Raw genomic sequence first — 27134 nt, 5'->3', positions numbered from 1 at the left:
GCAACAAACAGCTGTGCAAGCCTTGGGGAGGCAGAGAGGCAAGAGGGCATCAGAGGAGGGAGGGAGGGAAGGAAGGAAGGAAAGAGGGACAGAGGCCAGGGTTGCCCACCGCTCCCCTGACCACCATTCAAGGCACCCCAGGGGGCCACAACACACTGGTTGAAAAGCATCTTTGTTTCAAGCTGAACTTTTTGTGTAGTCCTGCCATGTCACCCTGACCAGCAACTTTTTGTTCACAGGAAGGTACCGGTAACTTTTGAGCCCATAGTAGGAAATGGTTTCCAACTTCTAGAAACGAACTTGGAGACAGCAAGAAGCATTTAGGCATCACCTTGCACAGGAAAGGAACATGAGTGTCAAGATTTCTTAACACGGAGTGTCCGGGTACCTCAAAAGGTGCCCAGACCACGAGTCATCCTCCCTGGAGACAAAGCAGCGGGGAGTTTTGCAGCCTGCTGAGGCATTCATTTGTAAGACACAAACCTGAACCCAGGACTCATTAATCCCACCCTATGAGTAGAAACATTTCTCCTCCTTTCTCAAATACTGCTGCACCAAGAGAACCCATCTGCAAGTCATGGTCTTGCATGTGAAGAAATCACAAGGGTCAGAAAAGCCAAGAAAACTATTGTTATATAATGGAACTGTTTACATGGTGCCTTACAGAGCAGCACAAGCAAAACTAGAGGTTCCTGCCCCATAGACCTTACAATACGAATATACCGTATATATCAACAAAGAGGTCTAGCAAAAGAAGAGGAGGAAAGGAAAAGAGCTAGAAGAAACAGAGATGTGCTGATAAATTGGCTTTGGGCAAACGGAGGTCAGGATTGGGCACAGACCAGAGGGGCACAGAATCAACAACAATGAATCTCCTTTAGAATGAAAGCGGGCCAAAGTAGAATGTATAATGTGTTTAGATGCACAGTGAAGTGGTACATCATCAGGCTTCTCTCACACCTGAGTCCCAATTCTTAAGTGTCGGCTGGTACTGTAAAAGACCACCACCAACTGACTGCACAGTGGTTCATTAAAAAACCACAGTGGTCTTGGTTGTTGTTGTTTTTAAAGAAAATCGAGATACAGAGCAGAGGATGAAATTTAAATGTACGGTCAAGGCCAATTCCATATTTCAACACCTGGCTGGCAAGAAAACCTTTCACATCCCTGAGAGTGGCCAGCCCTTCACACCAGGTGAGTGTGCAGAATGACATTCCCATTAGATGTTCAGCAAAGGAGCGAAAGAGGCCCCACATCTGCTTCTAAAGGAGAATGAAAGTGCAATACGACAACGGTTAGGATCACAAGCATGCTGAGCATGAAGTACTGCTGTCTTGCTTAAACCTTTGGCACTGGAACTGCAAGTCAAGATAGTCATAACAACCTCAGTATTGCCCCCAGTTGCTTGGGGAACGCAAGTGGGACATAACAAATATTTTATTCACTTATATTTGCTTTCCACCTGCCATAGAACCCAAGGCAGTGGTGGTTCCAAAACTAGTCACTCATTCAGGCATTGATCAGAATCAGATCTGCCTCACGTGTCTTTGGATCTTAGATCTCATACCCTGGTTACAGGCTTCTTATAGACATCTGGTTGGTCACTGTGATAGACAGGATACTGGACCAGATGAGACTTTGGTTTATTCAGAAAGGCTCTCCTTATGAACAACCCTTTAGTTCCAATACTCTACAACAGGCTTCCTCAACCTCGGCCCTCCAGATGTTTTTGGCCTACAACTCCCATGATCCCTAGCTAGCAGGACCAGTGATCAGGGATGCTGGGAATTGTAGTCTCAAAACATCTGGAGGGCCGAGGTTGAGGAAGCCTGCTCTACAATAACAAATCCAACTGCAATAATAACATATTGTCCTGTTTACCCCTGACCACATTTCTCTGCTTCTATTTTTAGACTATAGACCCCTTGAGAGAGCCAGTGTGGTGTAGTGGTTAAGAGCGGTGGACTCGTAATCTGGTGAACCGGGTTCGCTTCCCCGCTCCTCCACATGCATCTGCTGGGTGACCTTGGGCCAGTCACACTTCTCTGAAGTCTCTCAGCCCCACTCACCTCACAGAGTGTTTGTTGTGGGGGAGGAAGGGAAAGGAGAATGTTAGCCGCTTTGAGACTCCTTCGGGTAGCGATAAAGCGGGATATCAAATCCAAACTCTTCTTCTTCTTCTTGAGGCAAGGGCTTATCAAACCTGTAGGAAGCTGCCTGGTACCAAGAATCAGATCATTAGTCCACCTAGCTTAGAAAACTCTATACCAGCCTTTCTCAACCTGGTGCCCTCCAGAACGGGTTAGTCTACAACTCCCATCATCCCTAGCTATTGGTCATGCTGGCTGAGGCTGATGGGAATTGTAGTCCAAAACTTCAGGAGAGCACCTGGCTATTTCCCAGCCTCACAAGGAGCTATCAGGGATTAAACTTGGAACTTTTTTTCATGCAAAGCAAAGCTACAGCCCTTCCACATGAAGTCCCATATACATAGGTTATGCCATATAAATACATAAAATAAGCACTATAATGTGGGTGCCTGCTCTCGTTATTCTTCAAGCCAATACAGGCATCTCCCCCCCACCCCCAACTATAGAATAAAGTTCAGAGAGAACAAGCATCCTGCTTACAAATATTTGTTTTGTTAGGAAGAAGAAGAAAATGCTTGGCAAAGCCCCTCCAGGAGCAGTGATGTGGGAGGGTGGATAAGCCCACACGCAAGATCGGCTACTTAAGAGGGCCATCAGCTGTATAAGGTAAAGGTAAAGGGACCCCTGACCATTAGGTCCAGTCATGACCGACTCTGGGGTTGTGGCGCTCATCTCGCTTTATTGGCCGAGGGAGCCGGCATACAGCTTCCGGGTCATGTGGCCGGCATGACTAAGCCACTTCTGGTGAACCAGAGCAGCGCACGGAAACGCCGTTTACCTTCCCGCCAGAGGGGTACCTATTTATCTACTTGCACTTTGACGTGCTTTCGAACTGCTAGGTTGGCAGGAGCAGGGACGGAGCAACGGTGGTTCTCAGAGCTCCAGCCCTGACTATACAACATTTGTATCTCACCTTTCAAGAACAAGTTTATTGGGGGGGGGGGGTTTCTTTTAGATAGACAGCAATTAAACCTATCTTCATTTAAGTTTGTCACTACTTGTGTTGCTATATAGTCACATCACATTCCAGTCTATGGATCAAGGAAAGTCTAAGCTCTGTTCGCCTCTACGTAGTTCCATCCTTATTTTAGATGTTGTGATATATTGAAATGTTTAGCTGGTTATATAAAGTGGACGCGCGGGTTGCAAGTTGGCGCTTCTGCGCATGTGCAACCGCCGAAACCCGGAAGTAACCCGTTCTGGTACTTCCGGGTTTCGTAACCCCCAAAAAAAAACGCAACCTGAAGCGGCTGTAACCCGAGGTATGGCTGTATTGTGAGGTTGAAAACCAAATATCGTCCGCTGTTAAGAGACAGAAACTGGAAACTTTTATCATGGAACTGTATATTTGAAAGGGACCCCCAAGGGTCAACTGGTCCAACCTCCTGCAACGCATTACAGATGCTTTTAAAACTACAGTGGCAGACTAGATGAACACTCTGACTTGCAGGCAATGATTAGCTGCAGACAAACACCACTGCTGTAGAGAAAGGTGGAGGGTTATGCCAATGAAAATGGGTGAAAAGAAGCAAGGACTTCAAATGGCAGTGGCAGAGGCTCTGGAGGGACATGACCCCTTTGAGTGGGCACAAAAATCATTAGGTACCCAGAACAAATAACATTTCATGTGTTAGCCAGACCTTCACTCTCTAGTCAGAAGAGAATGAGGCACATTTTGATGCCGGCCAGTGAGGGATTCTGTGCAACTTGCAAAATCTACATCAACAGAAGCCATTTCAGTCAAAGATACCAGAGCTGCTAGCTTGTACGCAAGGATCCACTGCAGTGAGCCAGCTGCTATAGACAGCCATCAAACACCATCCTGTATCCATCTCTTATCCTTTCATGCTGGCAAAAAGCCAGGAGGTCCCAATGCTTACAGTAGCCCTTCTGAGGACACACATAGGAACTGGGTATCTCACTGCACGGAAAAAGGCCCCGTGGCGTTATTGCTGGAATATTGTTATTTTTCCCTTAAAAAAGGAACATAGGATCCATTTAGAAAGCCTCTGCATATCTTTTCTTTTTTTAAAAAAAGAATACAATTCCAAGGTGAAGGCTGTTCCATCCAAATCATGCAGCTTCACCCATTCTCATCGACATCTCTCCCTTTGTATCCAGCAGGTCCCCAAACCAAAAAACTCCATCTTGTCCTTTGCATCCCTCTTAAAGAGACATGACTCCTACCTTGAAAGTCACCAGGTGGTGTGAGCAGCCATTTCTACAGCACCACAAATTTCTAAAGATTCACACACACACACACACACACACACAACAACACCCCCCCAAAAAAATCCTGATTGCATTGCCTCCTTTTAAGCTCTTGGCAATTGCTCTCATTTTGCAGGAGGATACATTTTTTAAAAATCAATTTCCAAACCAGATATTTTTTCTCAGTTTGTTCCATTGCACTCAGCCCTGCCAATCTCCCAAACGCTAATCAGAAAACATGCCTGAAAACTCTGTGGAAGGCCACTGCAGCGCACACAGTCTCAGATCTTGACAGAACAGTTCAATGTTCAAATCCAAAGTTCAATGCCTCTTAGCTGAACTCACTCCAAGTCCTGTTGTGACGATAAGATGGGAGAACAGCCCACACACATATGCACAACACTATGTATATCACTTTGTGCTCCATGCATATGCAGGGATAGCCAACATGGTACCCTCCAGGTGTTCTGAACTATAACTCCCAACTAGCATGGATTAAGCTAGAAAATGATGGGACTTGCAGTTCAGAACAGCTGTGGCCGGGCACCATGCTGGCTACACTACGCAATCTGAGTAATAATGACTATTCCATCCAAATCCACTCCTAAAGCACACTGAATGCCCTTCAGCTGTCCCCTCTTGCTAACGATATAATCCTAAGCACACTTACTTGAATGCAAGCGCTGTTACAAACAGTGACACTTACTTCCCAGTAAAGATGGTTGTCCGCCCCTTGCTCATTTTGTTGGGTATGCTTACAATGTACACTTAGGCGTTAATTTTGAGTGGGACTTTCCCCTGGAACATATTTTCCTCGGCCCACTCCAGGCCTGAGGAATACGTGATGAAATTCAGTGCATCTGAACATAACGGGGTGGGGGGTGTAGCTCATTGGAAGAGCATCTGCTCTGCATGCAGAATGTCTCAGGTGCAATTCCTGAAGTCTCTGTATGAGGCTGGGAGTGTTTCCTGTCTGAAACTCTGGAGTATAACCAATACTGAGCTGGATGGATCAAGGTGGAGTCTAAGGTGACAATCCTGTATTCCTATACACACAAATTACATTTTCCTCCTAAGTGAATGACCACAAACCCATCTAGACTTCTGAGATTATGGGGCAGTGCTTCCAGGTCAGAGGAGGCAATTTCAAGGCAGGTTTCCGAAATTTCCAAGTGTTTTAAAGAATGCAATAATTAGGTTTTAGAAAATTGAGCAAGCACCAGGGGATTGGTATTTTTATTTATTTATATATATGTTATATAACACAGATAAAGACTTACAGAAAGGATAGTATTTTAACGAACCTTTTCAAAATGAATGAAATTTAATTATTATTTATGAAATTAATAGTTTTCATCTATTGAAGAAAACAAACGTAAATTGTCTTCTCTGGAGTAGCAGTAATGTGTGTTAATTTAAAAGAGAACTTCCATAAGTTACCATATTGTTGATATCTAACAAGATAATGAACATTTTTTAAAAAAACATAAAACAAATAGGTTTGTTTGGAATGAGATTTAGTAGCAACAGAACATCTGCATGTGTGGTGGTCTTGCCCCAACATTTAAGTATTTTGCTATCCAGAGGATGGTCACATGAAATTAATGCTGGGATCAAAAACAGTGCCTATAAATACCAATTGTTCAAGCATACCCAAAATATATTGAGTCATGATTTCTTGCTGATGGACAGTCCCTAACTTGGTTATAGCACAGAACTGTAAACATCCCAAAATTCCATTGAACCAAGATTGAGCAAATAAGATCTGGCAGTCAGCACAACTGAAAATGCAATCCTTGCGCTAGCTGTCCTGCACACACCTTTGCACCAGCCATTCGTGGCCTAGAATGTTTTGCAAAGCTTCACTTCTGGGTTAGCCAGAGGACATTTTTACATGCCAACCGACAACTGACATAAGCTTACTAGACATCAGGCCATGTAATGATAAAACTACAGCATTAACGAATTTCACTGACCCGAATAGTCACTAACAAAGATATTAACAGAATCAGAAACACCAGAGCAGGAGTAGGCAAACTAAGTCCCGGGGTCTGGATCCAGCCCAATCGCCTTCTAAATTTGGCCCACGGACGGTCCGGGAATCAGCGTGTTTTTACATGAGTAGAAGGTGTGCTTTTATTTCAAACGCATCTCTGGGTTATTTGCGGGGCATAGGAATGCATTCATTTTTTTGTTCAAAATATAGGCTGGTCCCCCCACATGGTCTGAGGGACGTTGGACCGGCCCCCTGCTGAAAAAGGTTGCTGACCCCTGCACTAGAGGTTAGCATGGTCACCAGTTAGATGGCAAATGTAAATGGAGTTTTGGTTTTGCGGGCAGGTGAGAGCCAGTGGAGGGAGGGGAGTGACAGCAGGCAGAAATGCTGCATATCAGGGGGTTAGTAGAAAAATTCATGTGCTTTCTGTTCTATTTAAACATACCACCTTCTACAGATGTTGCTCCTCCTCCCTTTCCACATTCCTCCCCAACATCAAATCTGGGGTTTAATCATTAATAATCAGGAGACAGTAAGTTCAGAGAGAGAGAGAGAGAGAGAATAAGGGCAAGGGGGAAGAGAAGCAAAAGCAAAGCATGAACATTTGCAATTAAGAACTGCATACAGAACTGGTGCTCAGGCAGAGCACGGAGTGTTCAGAAGCCACCAGGAAGTGCAGTTGCTTCATTTTTGGAAAAATCAGGTCAGCCTGAGAGACAATCTGATGCGCCATGCCAGCTGCATGAAGGCTGAATTTCGATGGCTACGGATAAGAGAGGAAGCAAGGTCAAGCAATGGAATACGCCTGCTTAAACATTATGCGTGCACACACTCATTCTTGCTCTCTTTAAAATTAAAACTCCTCAAAAAACCAAGCACCTGAGGAAAATCAGGGCCCCATCTCTCATTTGTTATTACCACTGGTAATAACAGTGTGGCACATTCATTGCCACACTAAAGGAAAGCACATCTAACCCCAGTTGTGTACAAGGAATTGGACAGTTCACTTTCACCACAGCTGACAGCTGTCAATACTTCACAAAGTCAGCACCAACCCCTCTCTTGTCCCCACAAACAGCCTGGAACAGACATTAAGACAACCATTCTAGCAGTGAACTGTCCTACAAAACTCTTTCAAGCCATGAGATTCTCCTTAGCAGACAATGTCCACACCACAAGCAGAACAGACAATAGCCAAAACGTTTTTTACAGGAAAAAAACCCCAAAACAGAAGCAATATAGGAATGACTAGAAGTTATAATGCTGGATGTAAACTTGCAAGTCATACTGGAATCTTCCTCATGCTGGATGCTGGGAACCCGGGTTAAGAAAAATAAGTAAGGAAACCAGGGTTAAGAAAAATAAATAAGACAAACACATAGTAGTTGTCTTCGAGTTTGTGTCCAAACGAAAAAAGAACGAAAAAGAAGAACACATTATATGCTTCTATCACTCTTACAGGACATTGGTTCTGAGGAAGAGTCCTGTGTTACTTACAAAGTTTACACACATCATCACGCCAGTGAAATTCATTCAGAATCCATCCTCAGTTCCACATTCACAATAGCTTAAAATGATTACATGATATGAAAAGGAAGCAATATTCAAAGATTATTAGCATCCCCACTTGAGCTGTAAACATGGATTCAAAAGACAGGTGGGGAATCCAGCCTTTTGCTACCCTCACTGTAAACCCAACAAGGTGGGGTTAAGGAGTAAACAATCTATTACTTGTGTACGTGGCGGTGGGCTTCCTGTCTTTCTCATGGCACACTATGAATCAGAGAACCCAGGAGCAACCAATTCCATCCAAAACATTGGTTGGTATATCCCAAAAATGCTGCCCAGTGCCTCTTACCTTCCTCACATCACTGTTGCCCCTGAGCTTCACACTCACCCTCCCGTCAGCAGACCTTCGCTAGATACCTGAAAGTCTCCACCCAGTTCTGCATTATCTCAGGGTACACCCCCAGAACCCTATTCCCCAAAGCCACCACTGCCAGCCTTGCTCTTACCCGCCCAGTCAAATCTCTCTCCTTTCCTGCACCCAAACTGCACCAGGTACCCCTTAATCTGTGGAGCACCCCCTGCTCTCTCACATTAGTGTCCACTAGCTTATATGGTCAGCTGTCCAACACTCGGTGGCCCCTTCAAAGTCTGAAACTTAAGCTTCCCTACCTGACATCCATGGGCGCTGATTACAGTACTCCCTTCTCTACAACACTTCATCCAGTCCTTCACAACCCAGCGGGGCAACCCACTGCAAAAACACCACCCTCAGCAGGACTTATTCCTGCTATTGCTCCAAGGGGCACCCAGGATCCCGCAACTCCGCTCCCACCTCGCAGCCGCGCTAAACCCCGACCAGACCCCGTCATAGCTGTCAACGTTTCTCTTTTTTTAAGGGAAATTCCCTTATTCCGAATAGGATTCCTCGGAAGAAAAGGGAAAAGTTGACAGCTATGGACCCCGTGCACGCAGATACCACCTCCTCCTAAGATCCAGCCCGCATCCCCCAGTGCTTGTTCTTGACCCCGGAGCCCCTTTATTGCGGCTGCAGCTGCTTCTCTTCCAGCCTCCACAACTCCCCTTCTCCCACCACACCTTGCTGTCCCACGCACCATTATGACCCTGCTACAGCAGCAGCCTCTCTTCCCACGGACCCCTACCATCACCATCAAGGGGGAGCCCCCTCCCACTGCTTGGCACAGCAGGATCCTATGCAAATTTACTTGGAAGCGAACCCGCACAGCGTCCAGTGCGGGGGGGGGGGCGCACTCGCTAGCAAGGGTGCATGTGTCAGGATCGGAGATTCGGAGCTCTCAGCGGGGACGCCTGTGCCGCCAGAGCCATATGGCCCTCCGTCCCCAGCTGCACCCCCTCGACACCCCCCTCCCCAGCCCCCCGAAGGATGGAGCCCCATTTTCCCCTCCATTTCCACTGCACCGCCCCTTTTCCATCTTGCACGTTGCACCCCCCCCCCGCCGCCTCCAGACCCTTTGCATGCTCCGCGCTGCATCCCCCCACCACGTTATCCGCAGGGTGGGGGGGGTCCTTACCCGCCTCCACACAGTCCCCCCGGCCCGGCTCGGTCCGGCTCTTGCAAGCTCCGCAGCAGGCAGCGTTCGGGGGCTCCAGGGCCACGTGACAGCGCCCAGCGCCCCCATAGGCTGGGCCCGGACCAGGGCTGCCGGGCAACGGTGAGCCCGCCCTCTTTCCCACCCTCCCTCTTTCCCTGCACCTGAGAGAGGACGAGTGCGCGAGGCAGAGCCGCCTTACGCCGGCAGCGCAGCCCGCCACGCAAGTGGCGTAGCGCGGCGTTCCCCGAGTCCCTGCGCAACAGCGGCACGGCCAACGGAATTGGCGTAAGATGCCCGCCGATGTTTTTTTTTCTACCTGTGACGTCGCTCCCCCCCCCCCGCCCCCGTTACGCACATTACGCACCCCGGCTCTTCTATCTCCCGTTCCGCGCAAAGTGCGTAAGTCTCCCCTTTCGGCGTCCCAGTTGCTGTACCTGAGGGGTTAGCGCGTGCGCAGAGCTGAGCAAAATGCGTAATGCTTTCGCTAGAATACGGAGCGCCTCCTCCCCCCCTCGGGGGCTTAACCAGAAAGGGGCGGGGCTTGTGGTCTTTTAAAAATATAGAGGGGGTGATTAAGGTGCGGTTGGGTAAGGTAAAGTAAAAAGGCGTTAGGCAGGTGCGAAAAGACGAGAGTTTGGGGGAGAAAGAAGTGAGAGGAGGGCCCGGAGGCGGGTGAGGTAAAAAGTGGAGGAGAAAGGTAGCATGATGGAATATAAATACAAAACTGCGTATAATTAGGGACGAAGGTTGAGGCTAAAAAAAGAGAAAGGAGTGAGAGAGTCAAAAGATGCTGCTGAGGGAGAAACGACTGAAGCGGGGAGGGAAGCTGAGGTAAAAAGCCAAAGGGAGGAATGGAGTTCGGCGAAGGTCGGCGTGAGGGGAAAGGCAGGCTGAGGTAAAGAAGCGCAAAAAGTGTGGAAATGGGAGGCGACGCGTGAGGCGGGAAGGCGAGGTCAGCCTTTAGCGAGGGGAGGATGGAGTGGGAAAGGAGCAGCACGCGGCGATGAGGATGGGGGGCGGTTAGAAATAAAATAAGGGGGAGCAAGTAAGTGGGTATAAGCGATGGCGGGCTCGGGGGGGGGGGCGGCCTGAAAAGGGAATGCGAGCCGAGGGCGTTTCAAAAGAGGCGGCGTCTGGCTGCTGGAGGGGGAAAGAGTGGAGGCGGGAAGGAGAGGCTGCCACCCCTGGAGCTGGGCAAACGGGGGGGGGCGGTCTGAGAGAGAAAAGTGGGGAGGGGGTTTCATATTCGTTTTAACTAACGTGGAAATATACAAGATACCTGTACTGCATTGTCAGACGGAAAGCGACACACCCTCAGGTGCAGTGGCGTAGCGTGGGTTGTCAGCACCCGGGGCAAGGCAAGTAATTTGCGCCCCCTAACCCGTGGATTTTAGCAGGGGGCAGAGAGCTGCGAGTGCGAGCGTGCCCCCCCCATATGTTGCGCCCGGTGTGGCCGGCCCCCCCTGCACCCCCCACGCTACACCACTGCTCAGGTGCTCTCATTGAGACACACACTGCCCAGGGGCAAGGAAGAACTGAAATGGCCCTGAATAAGACTGCTTCCTATGTTCATAGCTGTCAACTTTCAGATTTGAAAATAAGGGATCAGCAGCCTTGAAAATAAGGGACAAGCAGCCTCACCTGTCCCAGGGACAGTCTACGGGATATCTAACAATCCGGGAAGCAGCGGGAAACGGCGCTGGAATAAGGGAATTTCCCACCAAAAAAAAGGGAAGGTTGACAGCTATGCCTATGTTCTCCAGCTCCTTGAGCACCTGCATGCTAATATACATTTCATGAATACTTGGTTCATATGCTGATAAAGTCCTCCTTTTATATTGGGGATGTGGTTAGGGACTAAAACGTCAAACTCAGGTCGCAAGGGAGAAACATGGAAGGCACGCTTAGCAAATCCACACAGTGATCAACTCCCGTCTGGAGCTTAGCTGTCAACTTTTCCCTTTTGTAAAGGGAAATTCCCTTATTCAGAATAGGATTCCTCGCAAGAAAAGGGGAAAGTTGACAGCTATGGTCTGGAGACCAATGTCCCTGCTGTGGAAGGACGTGTGGATCCAGAATTGGCCTCCACAGTCGCTTACGGACTCATTGTTAAAACCGTGTTGATGGAAGACAATCTTACTCGGCTACGAGTAATTGCCAAAGAAGCAGAATAGCTTAGCAATCCAATTCAAAGTGAAAAAATAATGCCAATGGCTAATAAACAAGCCCTGTGGTCTGTAGATAATAGAATCCTAAGTGTGCCTCATTGTAAAATAGAGTAACTAGCCCACCTCCTAAGCTGTTTATGGGTGACACCAAACTTTACTGAGGTTTGCAGAATGAAGCCATATTCTGTCCCAGACAGGTGAAGTGGCAGAGGGGAGAGAGAGGCACATTGCTTGATAGCAGCCCTGAGATAAGAGTTAAAATGTACAGACAGGTTGCTAAAAGAAGCCGGTTACTTTAAGGGGCTGGGCTTTGAGGACCAGCATAATTAATCCCTTTACCCCATCTATGATGCTCTTATCAACCAACTGCCCAAGAGTTTCAAAGAGGATTAACAAACACCTTTCAAGACTTGCTTTGTGAACAACTCTGGGGGGTTTTCTCTCTGACAGCTGCTTATTTTCTGTTCCATGCCTCATCTCCCTACTCATGTGTAGGCCTCTGCTCATAAACAGGCTGCAGCTGCTACTGTTAGCTGAGCAAGTGCTCCAGAGCTTGCAGTCTTCTAGGCAACCATTGTTTGGACAGATGCTTTTAAAATGCAGCCTCTCTGGGGCAGGGCCATTGTTCCCTCAATGGTTCACCTGAGGCACCCTCTTTCCTACTCACCCACCCATCATAGACCTATTCCTGTGACCTCAGCACTCCTGGGTCAAGCCAGAAGCATACATCTAAAAACTTAGTTTTCTTTCAACAGTATTCTGTTATACTTTTCTGTGCATCCTGGCAGATGCCATTCAGAATAGAACTGCATAAATTAATGTACCTAAGATAGCCACGCCCATCATTTTCTACTCTGAGTAGGAGTAGTAATGCAAGTATAAACTATTACCATACAGAGAGGTGAAGTAGGTTGCCTGTCGGACCAGAATGACAAAACTTCTTAACCCTGACTTTCCATTTCCCTAGAGTGGCAATACCTTCTTTGGTATTTATAACTAATACGATGAAACAGTAACTGGAAGAGAGAGGCAGGTAAACACTGGATCACATGTGTTAAGACAGGACAGAACTGATGCTACAAAGGTCTGCAGCCACCAAATTCCTTTAGAAATGATGTATTCAAAAGTTTTAAAATCAGGACAGTTTCCGGCACCTGTAATTCGTATGTGAAACCCTCACAGACTGAATTGTTTCCTTTCAGGAAAGGTGTATTAACCAAAGGGCTGGTGCTTATTAGGCTAGCACCTATCTTGAATACAGAAGTTTCCCAGGTTCACAGCCTGGCACCTACATGTGGGACTGAGGAAGTCCACTATCTGAAAACATGGAGAGCCACTGCAGTATGCTTCATGGTTGAGATCCCAGCTTGCCCGGTGTTTGAAATATATTATAGGAAGTGGGGAGATATGATCCTACCTAAAAGCTGAGGCTTTTGACCAAATGATTATTACACCAAAGATACTACCCCTTAGTCATCACTGCCTCAGTTACCATGAGTACTACTTGCACTAACTGCACATCAAATGTGCCTGGGAGTGCATGCCCCCCACCCAAAAACCTGCTTGAGAATTGCTTGCTAAGAGTTAGGCAATAAGATTGAGATCAGTTGTGCAATTGATCACTAATCTGCTTGCCAGAGGCAAAAAGCAAATGCTTTTGGAAGGAAAGCCAGGAGACAAACTACCCCCCCACACACACACGTCCAGCAAACTACACACATTGTCACAGATAAAGTTGTATGCTCCGATCATAGGCTTCCTTTGTGCATACTGGAGAAGAGGACAAGCAGGGTAGGATGTGAGTGACTCTTTCCAGACTAATTATTTACAAAGCTAATTAAGATAAATATTTTAAAATGTATTTTTAAAAGTTTTGAAAAATACATTGAATTTTGCATAGCTCACTGTCGACATCTAGTGTCACATTTGTATATTGCACTTTACAACACATTTAAAATACAGTGGTACCTCGCAAGACGAAATTAATTTGTTCTGCGAGTTTTTTCGTCTTGTGAAGCACGGATTCCCTGGGTATTAACGGTTTTAAGAAAAAGGAAACAAACTTGCAAGATGTTTTCGTCTTGCGAAGCAAGCCCATAGGGAAATTCGTCTTGCGAAGCAACTCAAAAAACGAAAAACTCTTTCGTCTTGCGAGTTTTTCGTCTTACGAGGCATTCGTCTTGCAAGGTACCACTGTATTTTATTTGCATCTCTATAGCTGAGTCCATAGACTGGCTCCTGAGCTGTCCGTTCTTGAGCATAGCATAAAATGGGGTTTTCTTGCCTTATTTTCACAAGATGAACCTTTGGTATGAATTTTTGTTTGCAATGGTTTGACCGCTTTCCATTTTAACAGTACAAATTCTACAAACACCTTCCATATTGCCTCCTACATATTTCCCATCTTACCTTAATGGCACATGTTAATTTATCGTTAATAGCTACAGGTGAAACTCGAAAAATTAGAATATCATGGAAAAGTTCCTTAATTTCAGTAATTCAACTTAAAAGGTGAAACTAATATATGAGATAGACTCGTGACATGCTAAGCAAGATATGTCAAGCCTTGATTTATCATTGTGATGATCATGGCGTACAGCTGATGAAAACCCCCAATTAACAATCTTAGAAAATTAGAATATTCAAGGAAATCAGCAAAACAAGGATTGCAAATCGAGCAAGATTGGACCTCTGAGAAGTAGAAACACATCTCGCTTTGCATGTCATGAGTCAATCTCATATATTAGTTTCACCTTTTAAGTTGAGTTCCTGAAATAAATGAACTTTTCCACGATATTCTAATTTTTCAAGTTTCACCTGTATATCCCACACCTCTTTATACCATTCTTCCATTTTGTATTCTGCTTGCCCCTTCCACTTCCACGTTTCTCCCATATTTTCCCCCAATTTTGAGTATTTATCTGCCCTGTTGTCTCCTTTTCCCACACCTCTTTTAATTGATCTTGTTGATCCTCCATGTCTGCTAATATTTTATAAATTTCACTCGGTTTCCCTATTATAACTATATTTTCTTCTTTATCTCCATTTTTTATATTTCTTTATAGTTTTGTATATTCTTTGCAGTTCTTGTTTTCCCTTAAGCACTTCTTTGTCCATTGCTCCAGTTGTATACAGTTAAACCAAATTATTTTACTTCCTGTTAGAGCTTCTCTTATTTGTTCTAATTTTCTCCACCCACTTCTTTAAGTATTTTTTGTTCCTTTTTTATTAAGAAAAAATCATTTTCAGATAAATAAATAAATAAATAAATATAGAAGAAAAGAAATAAAGTTACATCAAAACATCATAAAAAATTCCATATATTGAGTTTACTCTGTATCTCCTGACTTCCCCCCATCCCATCCATGGGTCCTATTACTTCTATTTTCAACTGCATATCAGTACTCCTCCAATTTTTCATATTTCTAAATTATCTATACTTTCTGTTGTATTACAAGTGTATTTAAAATCCTGCTAATCTTGATTTTGTATATATATATATATAATAAACATTTCCCATTCTTTTTTGAATTTCTTGTCTTCTTGGTTCCTGAGCTTCCCAGTTGATTTTGCCATTTCGGCATAGTCCATCAACTTGCAGATAGGTAGCCGTATTGGTCTGCCATAGTCAAAACAAAAAAAATTTTTTTGTTTGTTTTGTCCATCAACTTGATTTGCCATTCTTCTTTAGTCATGGTTGTGTCTTCCTTCCACCTCTGAGCTAACAACATCCAAGCGGCCATTGCAGTATACATGAACAGTTTCTTCTGATGTGTTGGGATATGGGTACCTATAATTCCTAAGATTTCTAGTTTTTTCAAAGGTTATTTTAAACATTTTTTTCATTTCATTGTATATCATTTCCCAGATTTTTAAAACTACATTGCAATTCCACCACATATGATAAAAGGTACCTTCTTTTTCTTTACATTTCCAGCATACATTGTGCTTGTTCTATACATTTTTGCTAATTTTATTGGGGTTAAGTACCATGATACATCCTTTTCATATACTGTAGTTTTCTTTCAGTGAATAATATGCAGTAAATTTCAGATCTGTTTTCCATAGCCTCTCCCAATCTGTGATTTGTACAGCCATACCTCGGGTTAAAGACGCTTCGGGTTAACTATTTTCAGGTTGCGCCTTGCGGCGACCCGGAAGTACCAGAAAGGGTTACTTCTGGGTTTCGCCGCTCGCGCATGTGCAGACTCTCAAAATGACATCATGTGCAGAAGCAGCGAATCGAGGCACGTGCAGAGGCGGGTTGCGTTCTGGTCAGGTTGCGAACGGGGCTCCAGAACGGATCGCAACTGTATATTATGTCCCACATCCTTTGTTCATTGTATCATCACAGATTTAACCTGTTCATCTTTTGTATCCCATTCCAGGAGCAAATTATACATTTTTGACAGTAATTTAAAGTTATTTTCTAAAATCTCTCTTTGAAATCTTAATAATAACTAAAACCAGTCTTTTTATCCATTTTTAAAAAAGTAATTTAATTGATGGTATTGTAGCCAATCTGTTACCAGGTCTCTCACCTCTTCAAAGTCTTTTAATTTTACCTGGTTTTCTACCTCAGTTAACAGCTCTTTGTATGTTAGCCAGTTAGTCCTGATAGTCACTTTCTTTACATATAGTGTTTCTAACGGGGAAAGCCACCATGGTGTTTTTTGTTCTAATAAGTTTTTATACTTCTCTCATACTTTAAAAAATGGTTTTCTTATTATATAATTCTGAAAGCCTTTGTGTGCTTTCACTTTGTCATACCATAAATATGCATGCCATGCAAATCTATTGTCATGTCCTCCTAAATCTAACACATCTCCATTGTTCAATAATATCCATTCCTAGATCCAGCAGATGCAAGATGCCACATAATATAATCTCAAATCCGGCAGGGCGAAACCTCCTTCCTTTCTTGTATCTGATAATAATTTATATTTTATTCTTGGTTTCTTCCCTTGCCAGATAAATCTAGAAATATCTTCTTGCCATTCTTTGATGCATCCAGCACTGCTTATTACCAGGATTGATTGAAATAGAAATAATATTCTTGATTTTTGTGTTGTTGGTGCTGCTTATGAGGCTGAGAGGAGGAGGAGAGAGTTGTTTTATTGTGACTGGTTTTATATTTGGAGGCAATGAACCAAAGTGAAATCTACAGCTTGGTGATCCAAAGAGGCAGCATCGTTGGCTAATAGAATACAGTACAAACTATTCCTGCTATAGAGATGGTGACATGGCTATTAGCTGTAATTAAAGAAAGAAAAACAGATCTAAGTGAGCCAGGATGAAATGTAAACTATCAAGTGTTTGCTATGTTAACAAAGCAGATAGGTTCAATTCTTCACATGTGTGAACAGAGACATAATCTTTTCTAATGCATTTGAAAAACAAAAACTCTGAGATCAATACTTTTGTTCTCAGATTCCAAATTTCACCTTCAGGGACTTATTCAGGATTCTCTTTTGGAGTTAATGGGATTTGTGTCACCTGTATCTGAAGGCAGGGTTTGAATTTAAACACCCCAAGTGACTCTACTTTGAGTAGGCACACATGTATATTGCTGTATACCTGACCAATCTCACTGAAATCAATAACACTTTACAGGTAGTTTAGAATAAATTAAGCCACTGAAGTGCATGTAGTTGGGTAGGGAAGGCTAATAACTCCTTCGGTCCCCACAAAAGAGCCTGTATTTGCTCTTTCCAAAAAGTCATGTTGTGTTTTTAGAATAGAAGCATATTAACAGCAGTACTGTAGCATGTTGCCCACAGCTTTTTTGCAGTTGCCCACATCCTTGGGGCTGTAAAAAGGCCAGATTAGAAGAAACCTCTGTCATCTTTAACACACACCCCTTCTTCCAAGTTGAGAGATGCATAATTGCAGATGTGCACAGTGTCCCATATAACAGCACAGCCTTTGCCAACCTGGAGCCCTCCTGGATGTTTCGCTGGCTGGGGCTGATGGGAGTTGTGGTCTAAAACATCTGGAGGGCATCACATTGGTGAAGGCTCCTATTAGCAGATCAACCTAAGGGACAGGCTGAGAAAATACACAACTTCTGACCACGTAATAATTACTTCCTAACATGCAGATTAGTGCTTTAAGCAAGAGAAGGATGGGTAGAGGATTCCAGCATAACCAGAGGTCTTTGGTTTTTATCCAAAGGACTCCTGCCAGACTGTAAATACATAAAGTCAACAAGTGCCAATTTCCATTATCATTGTAGGCCTTCTTGCAGCCAAAACCAGGGCAGGCCTAATACTTCTGGGCACCTATAGCAAAGCACAAAATAGTGTTCATTCCCCACCAGGAAATAAGAGGGAGGGTGAAGACCAGCAGCTTCTCCTATTTACCAAGAGGCTGCGGAGGGGTGGGGGGCAGCTGCAAAAGAAATGGCAGATTTGAACTCCAAGGAACATGCTGCAGCTGTCAGTGCCATCACAGCAGTGGGCAATGCATTAATGCATTCCTTGGAAGCCAGATCTGCTGCCCCTGTGGATCCTGCCACCAGAGATCGTTGCCTCACCTTGCCTCATGGGTGGGCCAGCCCAAGACAAAATGACTACAGCAATTGCTGCTGACCACTGTTTTTGGCCTGGTTCACATTTTCGACACTGCAGTTTATCAAACAACTGGGACAGGTCCAAGGAAGGCAACCAATGATGGTGAGGAGCCGGGAGGCCAAGCCCTATGAGGAAATATTGAAAGGTTTGGATATGTTTAGCATGCAGAAAAGGTGATTAAGAAGTAATGAAAGAGCTATTGTGGCTAGTAGTCATGTTTCACTTCTACTGTCAGACATAGTCTGCCTCTGAATGCAAGTTGCTGCAAGTCACAAGCGGGGAGATCGTTGTACTTTGGGAATAGGAATCTGGACTAGATGGACTGTTAGCCTGATCCAGCAGCCAAACTCTTCTGATGCCATTGAATAGTCAAAGGACTGACAACGTAGCAAACTTGTTTTCTCTTCAAGGGGAAGGACCTGAACCAATGGGGTCAAATGCTAAGGAAGAGAATTAGGAAATCCTTCCTGATGGCATGATAGTATTGAGCAGTGAAACAGACCTGGCTCAGCAAGCTATGTACTTGATGGCTGTGTACTACCCCCTGTGTCAGAGATGGTATGCCTCTGAATGCCAGTTTCTGTAAATCATGTGGGTTGTGCTCAGGTCCTGCTTGCCGGTTTCCCATTGGAGCATCTGGTTGGCAACCACGTGAATGGGTTGCTGGACTAGATAGGCAAGTGGTCTAATCCACCAGAGCCCTTCTAATATTTAAGTGGTGGGCTCTCCCTTGGAGGTTTTTAAGCAGTAACTGAGATGGTCACTTATTGGGTGTGCTTTAATAGTGGCTTTTCAGTATAAACAGGGGGCTGGAGTAGATTGCCTTTGAGGTTCCTTGCATCTCCATGTTTGGCAGTAAGCAGAACCTAATGATGAAGGGAGAATATGGTATAAGGGTCTCAAGTGTAGAGTCCTAGCATGTGGTTCAGGATAGTACCTTTTGCATTTACTTTAGGAATTTGTGCAATCCAGTACCTTTTTATGGGACACTTTTTTCTGTTAAAATACACACAGAGAATGATAATGATGACTTTTATTCATCCCCTTTGCTGTTTAAAGACTGAAATGTTTTCAGTTCTTCTAATTTCTTACTTAAGGCCTATTGATTTTTTTCCCCTCCCAGGGTTCTTCTGGGATGGGAGACCTTGTGGAATTGTGTCTCATGCAAATTGTATCAGAGCTGCCTGCAAATTGTGGTGAGCAGGCAGAATAAATGTAACTTTGCCATATTAATAACTAGGCAAAAGACTTATTTAAGCTCATGTTCCTAGTGAAATATTTATGTAGCATATTTGAATGCTGAAGAGTGGACATCAGGACATCAGGAAACAGCAACCATCTCATCACCATCAAATTCAGGACCAGGATGCAATTGCGTATCAAAAGGCCTGGTCTGAGATGGCAGAGCAGACCAGCTCTTCACACTGCTGTTGGAAGTTCCCATTCTTGAATGCTCCCCTTGTGACTTTACTGTTATTATTCATTAAATTTGTATACCGCCCTATACCCATAGGTCCATAGGGTGGTTCACAACATAAAATTACAGTCTAAAAAAAATACAAAATATACCTAATAAAATCAAGAGCAAATGCAATCCAATAATCACCCCTTCCACAACACATTTAAAAGGGCATGCCACAGGAGCAGTGGGAGCCTGGGGAGGAGCTTCCTTGTCCTGGTGCCCAGCATATTGGTGAAATCAAAATAACAGACCACACTCCAGTGAACCCACAGTTCCTATTAATTGCATCAGAAAATGTCATAAAGTTCTAAAATTGGATATTTTAGTACTGTCCTAAATCAAACAGTAGAACAAAAAAGACACTGGATTTTTTTAAAAAGGAGAAGAATACAGAAGGAGTAAGTTAAGGTTTGCTGCAAGAAACAATGAAGGCAGTGTTTAGAGCATAGAGGCATGTATTCAAGAAAAATCAATACTGAATAAAATTCACACAAAAGAGGCAATTAGAACAGGAAGTCTTCCCTGGAAGAACAAAGGCACAGGGCAACAAGTTCAAAACAAGTTAGTAAACAATTGCAAATTACGGTAAGCAAAAAGAACTAGAAGCAATAGATAAAACAATGGTACAATTACTACATTTAAAACAAAAATATTATGAATATGGGGGTCAGGGATCCAAACTTTTAACTGCCAGGTTCCAAAATGGGAAACAAAGCAATAATTACAGGTATAGAAAAGCTAGTAGAAAGGGTTTATAGTACAAAATTAATATGTGCAGGATTCTGAACGTTTTTCTTCTCTTTGTTTTACTTCTCCCCCTCTCGAAATGAATGTGGTAAAGACAAAGGTAATGATCACTTTGTCTTTCTTAGACAGCTTCGCTGTCATTGTTGGACCATCCTCTGCTTGTTGCTTTGAAGTTTGCAGCTGATCAGTAAGTACCTCAGCCTGACGGCATTATGTCCTTCGCTGGTGTCCAGGCAAGACCAGAGACTGGGTGAAGAGCATTAAAAAAACCTGCTGTGCCAGCCCAACCCTTGGTGCCGGGCGGGTACAGGGCATAGAGGTTTCACGAGGCTGCACTGCACCGTGCTGCCTGCTTGCCTGCCTGTGCAGGGGGGAGCCCAGCCAGCCAACACAGCCCTTGGTGGGCACATCCCCCCAACTCGGGCCAGGCAGCCATTCGGGGAGGGGCGGGAACAGTGCCAAAGCAAAGCTAGGCTGGGCTCCAGGGATAAGAGACCCCTGGTGGCAGGCAGGGCAAGTTTCCCAGCATGGGGGTGCCTAGCTTGCCCCCTCAAAATCATGTACCTGGGGCAACACACACCCGGTCCTCCCCACACTACACCCCTGCCTCAGGCAGCTTTTGGCTAAGTTCCAAAGGGATGAGATAACTGAAGATGGACAAACATATAAGAGAAACATAAGAGAGATTTAACTGATTCCAAAATAGGACAGAGTTGGCTGCAGATGCAACAACATGAGCACAGAAATGCCGTTTACCTTCCCGCCAGAGCGGTACCTATTTATCTACTTGCACTTTGACGTGCTTTCGAACTGCTAGGTCAGCAGGAGCAGGGACTGAGCAACGGGAGCTCACCCCGTCGCGGGGAATCGAACCGCCGACCTAGGCTCTGTGGTTTAACCCACAGCACCACCCGCGTCCTAAAGAGGTGTTTATGCCAGAGCATTTCACTTCCTTGTATTGGCAGCATTTTTCCTGGAAAGCTTCTCAGTTCGCTTTAATGAAAGAGATATCCTTTCTGTTGCATCTGTCAAGGGAGGTGGCTCCCATGGCTAGTTGGAATATATTAGTATTAATATTACTTGTGCCCTTAGGAGGATGTTTGGAGACCAGGCTCTCCTATTTCTAGCAAAGTGAACAGGAAGGCAGATGAAGTTTCAGTGCTGTAGATCATAGCGGCACCTTATTATTCAGACTTTCAAATAATCCATATGGTAGACGAGTGAATTGTTTGTGCCTGTTGTCTTTTGCACACAGATTCATCCACACATGTTTAATATTTAAAATATTCCTAAAGTACAATATTTGAAATCTGCAGACAAACATTTTTTGTGTAGGATAACTTACTTTTCTTTGTGTTTACGTGTTAATGACATGGAATTGTTGATGTTACTGAGTCTGGGGTGGGATGCAATCCACAACCATACTGCAAAATCCCCAAATGAAGATAATTATTTAAGAGCTTCTTCTGAAGTCTGTCAATTCTACTACACTTTGCATTTTGCAGACTGTAGCCAACACCAGGTGAGAGACCCACAGGTTTGTATTACTTGTTTGTACCCTGAAGCACATCTGTTCTTCCTGTAGAACGTGGGTGATTCTGCTTCTCAGCACTGCATTAGCTAATTGATATCTGGCTTGGTGACCTTCCAGCAAGGTCACTGGAATAGCATCTCCAAATACGAAGCACAGGAGCACTACAGGATTCTGAGAAACAATATTATTTAAGTTCCCTCCTTTCCCTTGTGAGACAATTGTCCAGCCTACAGGGTCTCCTTCTGATTACAGTCTACTATTTCTGTGTTCTGTTAGAAAGAAAACATTTGAGTGTTAGGAAGAAGGTGGAAATTAGCACCCCTGCCGTGTGTGCGCTTGTGTGTGTGCACATGCACATGCATGTGCCTGCATGTGTAAGCAAGTGAGCAAGCCTGAGCTTGTACTAAGGTGCCAAACAAGGCCACCAGTACCGTAATTAATGTTCAAAGCTTCTAAAAGTGAAATTTATAAATAGGGATAATTTGACCTTTTAAAGGTGCATACACATCAATTTCCCGCTTTGCAGAGGACTTGTCCCTCTGCCGGTGCTGAAACGCACCCCCAGTGCCTTTTGTTGCTTGTTCACATTTCTGACACTGGCTAATTTAGGTATTCCATCCGAAAGCTGAAGTAAGAGCACATAAACCTGTCAGTTTCCAAATGCCAACCCCATGTTATGAGCTACATTATGGATATGTCATTAGCACAGATTATTTGCATATCTTTTTATTGCCACTTTAAGAAAAGGTATTCTTAGACTGAATGCTTCGTTTCCCCAACACTTTGTACATGCCTGCAGTTAAACTCCAAGGAGGTGGCTTTGCAAGGAGAGGGCCTTCCAGCTCAGCATAGTGAACCATGGAACTGTGATACAGACTGCTCAAAGAATGCTAAAAATGTTTCTGATTGAAATTAAATTAGGAGGGTGGGAGCATGGGCGTAGCCAAGGAGGGGTAGCTCCCCCGCAAAAAAATAAATAAAAACACATAGCTGCTGCTAACCCCCCCCCCCAAGTCCGGGGCCCCCTAACAAAAATCCTGGCTATGCCCATGGGTGGGACAGCTCAAACAGCAAGAATCCAATGATCTTGAGCAGGGTCCCCCATTTCCTAGGACATGGATGTCAGTGCTGGCACAGACACATTCTAAATACACACCTTGCTTGCTGTGCTTGCACTGTTCTTTAAAACCAAAAAGCAAGGGTGTATGTGTGTTGCTTATTGGATCAACGTCTTAGCTTGCTAAGCCATGCAGTTCACCTGCTGTGCCTTTTAACTTTTGTACCATACTGATCTGAACATTAAAGATTTGGGCAGAAGCAGTAATCCATGTTTTGAGTTCTTCATCCTGTGAGAGCAGGCATGTACCTACACTAGGGGCTGCTGCCCCTGCTTAGCACCAACCTCTTTGTCGTCCCTCCACTAGACCAACCCCCTTCCCTTTACAGCTCACCCACCACAAAGCTTGCCTCCTCTCTCATCCCAAGCCCTACACCCTTTTTAAACAGCTTGCCTGAGCCTGCCTGCCATTCCTCATGCGGCACCATAGTTTGGGCAATACACTAAACCAGGCATAGGCAAACTCAGCCCTCCAGATGTTTTGAGACTACAGTTCCCATCATCCCTGACCACTAGGCCTTTTAGCTAGGGATGATGGGAGTTGTAGTCCCAAAACATCTGGAGGGTCGAGTTTGCCTATGCCTGCCCTAAACTGTGACTAATTGAGAAGTGAAATATTTTTATCTCCTCTTCATGGCCACAAGTACATCACAAACATGAGCAGGGAGGAAGCATGCCAGGATGAGAAAAGATACAAATACTGTATAGTGGAACCTCTACTCATGTAATGAATCCGTTCTGGAGGTCTGTTTGTGAGTCGATCCGGATCGCTGGTAGAAGCACCATTCTGCATGTGCGCATTTGGCAGCGGCACCGTTCTGCATGTGCAGATGGCAGAAGTCGCTTCTGCGTGTGCGCGAATCGCAGCAAACCCGGTATTGTGGGTTTGCTGCGGTTGCGAGTCGAATTGTTCGCGAGTAGGGGCGGTGGTAAGTCAGGGTTCTACTGCAATGTCAACTCCATGGACTTGTAGCAATTAGAGCCAAGCAGTGTTGATGAAACCAGAAGTGGCTGGCAGCTACTATGTAGTTCACAACTACTGTGTCTATTTTAGGTACAATTACAGCAGCGAGCAATATTTTCACAGTACCTTTCCTTCATCTTAGGAACATAGGAAGCTCAATATTGTGCCCCCCTGGGACTGGCAGCAGCTGTGCAGGATTCCAGGGGGCAGCCTTTGTCAGCCCTCCCCAGAAACACCTGGGAATCAATCTGGGACGCTCTGCATGCAAAGCACTGTCAGAGATTTTCCGTCCTCCCCATGAGTCCGGGTGGACCACATGGGCCTGGTATGAACCTCCTTAATCTACTGTGGGTACATTTCTGCAGAGACCAAAACAAAGCAGAACAAAACACCTTTCAGCCAGGGCATAAAAAGATTGAAACAGGATTTCCTCTTGCAAAAAACTGTGTGTGTGTAAGTGTGTGAGAGATGCTAGGCCTTCAGGTGTGCTGTTGCACCTGGAGCTCTGCTTTGAGGATAATTCCAGTGAGCATGAAGGGCTTGCTGGTCTTCTGAGGCTGTTTCTCCTGGTCCCTCAGCAGTGGGTGAAATTGTTGCAAGTAGCATAGGCAGGGTGAGGGGGAACATATGCACTGCACTGGATGAAAGAAAAGCTAAAAGTCTCTCAAGTCTGTGTTTGTTGGCAAGGAAAGGATAGGTATAAAAAGCAAATTCCCTGGATGCCAAGATCTGAGTTTGGAGAAAGTACTCTTTGGTGAGAACCTCAGGAAAACCTCAGATTTAATATTGCCAAAAAGCATCAAGGTGAAGTGTGGAAATATAGGCGATTAGACCTTTAAAATATGCTCTTGTGAGTTCCAAAAGCTTCCATCTTCCCCTAGCATAGAAAGCTAAATATGGTTTACTTACACAGGTCAGATTTATGTGCTTTTCCATACAGCAGAAAACAGGCAGTTCCTAAATTATTAGTTCAGGAATACAAGAAAGGTCGACGGGTAAAACAATAGGCTTGATTACCTTCCTCCCAAGGTGAGAGAGAGTGACTTAACTAATGCCTGGCAGGATAGTTTATGGAATTAATCCCTTCGTGCATTAATTAAACTTAAGCAAGATTATCCCATGTTTGTTAAGCAAAAAGTGGTGCTGCATTTTAAATTTATAGGAAGATGTTACGGGAAAGTTTGTTTATTGAGCAGGTTGAGTCACCAAGTGTTTTTTTTCTCTGCCTGCCAGCAAACAATTAACTAGCAACTGCTCCTGATTGGCCAGAGTTCCAAGGGCGGCAGATGGAGTGGAGTGAGAGACTGTATGAGAGATTCATTTGGTCCGTGAGGGGGATTCACTCAGGAGAGTTCATTCTGACAGGTGGTAGAGCTGAGGAGAGCCGAGAACTCGCAGTATATGCTCCTAGGTTGAGAATCACAAAACACTATTAAAATAGACAAGACACAGTCCCACACAGTGTTTTACAGGAAAAAGGGTCCTCAGAGGAAAGGGCAGTAGTGATTCCGAGGCCAGGGAGGATTTGGGGGTCTGTAAGGAAACAGTCCAGTTAAAATCCTACATTCCTGAAGTGTGAGTGGAGAAGTCTGATCTATGAAAGATGTGTAAAAGGAAGTAACCTTAAGTCTGAACAGTATATAGCCTATGAGACAGAATGTTGTTGTTGTTTAGTTGTTTAGTTGTGTCTGACTCTTCGTGACCCCCTGGACCAGAGCACGCCAGGCACTTCTGTCTTCCACTGCCTCCCGCAGTTTGGTCAAACTCATGCTGGTAGCTTCGAGAACATGGTCCCACCATCTCATCCTCTGTCGTCCCCTTCTCCTTGCGCCCTCCATCTTTCCCAACATCAGGGTCTTTTCCAGGGAGTCTTCTCTTCCCATGAGGTGGCCAAAGTACTCGAGCCTCAGCTTCAGGATCTGTCCTTCCAGTGAGCACTCAGGGCTGATTTCCTTAAGAATGGATAGGTTTGATCTTCTTGCAGTCCATGGGACTCTCAAGAGTCTCCTCCAGCACCATAATTCAAAAGCATCAATTCTTTGGCGATCAGCCTTCTTTATGGTCCAGCTCTCACTTCCATACATCACTACTGGGAAAACCATAGCTTTTACTATACGGACCTTTGTTGGCAAGGTAATGTCTCTACTTTTTTGAGACAGAATACCTTTAATAAAAAAGCAACACCACTCTTTGTTACATTTCTGTGGAAGAAGAAGAACCGAAACTCCTTTATCTGTTTATTATCTGTTATAATAAAGTTTATTTGCAACCTGTTTTCCCAACAGAAAAACCCACTGTCACTCGTGATTCATTCTCCATTGGGGATTTCACCTGAGGGAAAGGGGAAGAGAGGTGCAGTGGTGCCAGGGAGAGAGAGGGCCGTTGCGTCATTGCATTAGACATTGCACCTGGAGATTTCAATTGAGAATTGGCGCTGTCTCCTCTAAAATCCAAGGAACAAAGTAAAAACTGTAGCTATATAACTGCTGGTAGGAGTAGGATTCAAAAAAGACATATTAGTTGAAATAGAATTGCAGCCAAATCTTCCATTATATATTATCCATATTTTGTATTGTTTATTCCTTTGTACATATATCATTTGAACATAATAAATAGTATAAATAGGGTGGCCTCGTTTGTACACATTGTTGATTGCACTTTATCTTCGGGTCGGTTTGCATCACCTTGAGGCTAAGCTGCAGGGATTAGAAGGGTTTCGGCATATAGCCCAGCACGCCCTCAAACTTAAAACAATATATTTAAATTGCATTTAATAATGTTTTAGAAGGTAGGTATTAAAATACAGTTCATTTTCTCTTAGAACAATGCATACAGTCATACTTTGACAGTTTTTAAAAAAGAATGTGCAAAAGCCCCTAAATGCTCTATATAGACCTCAGTAACTTGGAGGACAACTAACAGTACTCCTCCGATTGATCTCAGTCCTGATTGATCTGGGATATAAGGGCTCGGGTGGCACTTAAGGTGTCCTAAACCCAAGATGTTCAGGGCTCTATATATTATTATGAAAGCTTTGAACTTAATCCTTTAGCATATGGGCAACCAGTGCAAATGTTTTAACAGAGGTGTCACATGTTATCAGCTCTCTGCCCTGTAAACCATCATGACATTC

The 27134-nt window shown here is 44.5% G+C and overlaps 1 protein-coding gene across 8 annotated transcripts in view; it reads right to left on the bottom strand.

The window, feature by feature from the left end:
* STRBP (spermatid perinuclear RNA binding protein) overlaps positions 1-9539 on the bottom strand; it is a 162094-nt gene extending 152555 nt beyond the window's left edge. For 3 of the 8 annotated variants that reach the window (XR_008328419.1, XM_053373280.1, XM_053373278.1), the window contains exon 1: positions 9417-9538. Coding sequence is in view for 6 of the 8 variants with exons in the window: in XM_053373280.1 (XP_053229255.1) it covers positions 9417-9524 (108 nt within the window). In the remaining 2 variants the exon portion in view is untranslated. Of the gene's footprint in view, positions 1-9416 lie in introns of all 8 variants that reach the window. The other 5 variants (XM_053373283.1, XM_053373282.1, XM_053373279.1 and 2 more) reach the window with 4 other exon arrangements.
* Between the last annotated feature and the right edge of the window lie 17595 nt (positions 9540-27134).

This window comes from Podarcis raffonei, chromosome Z (assembly GCF_027172205.1).
Source record: "Podarcis raffonei isolate rPodRaf1 chromosome Z, rPodRaf1.pri, whole genome shotgun sequence".
In the NCBI taxonomy this organism is placed as follows: Eukaryota; Metazoa; Chordata; class Lepidosauria; order Squamata; family Lacertidae; genus Podarcis; species Podarcis raffonei.
This window is presented reverse-complemented; position numbering and strand designations above follow the sequence as displayed.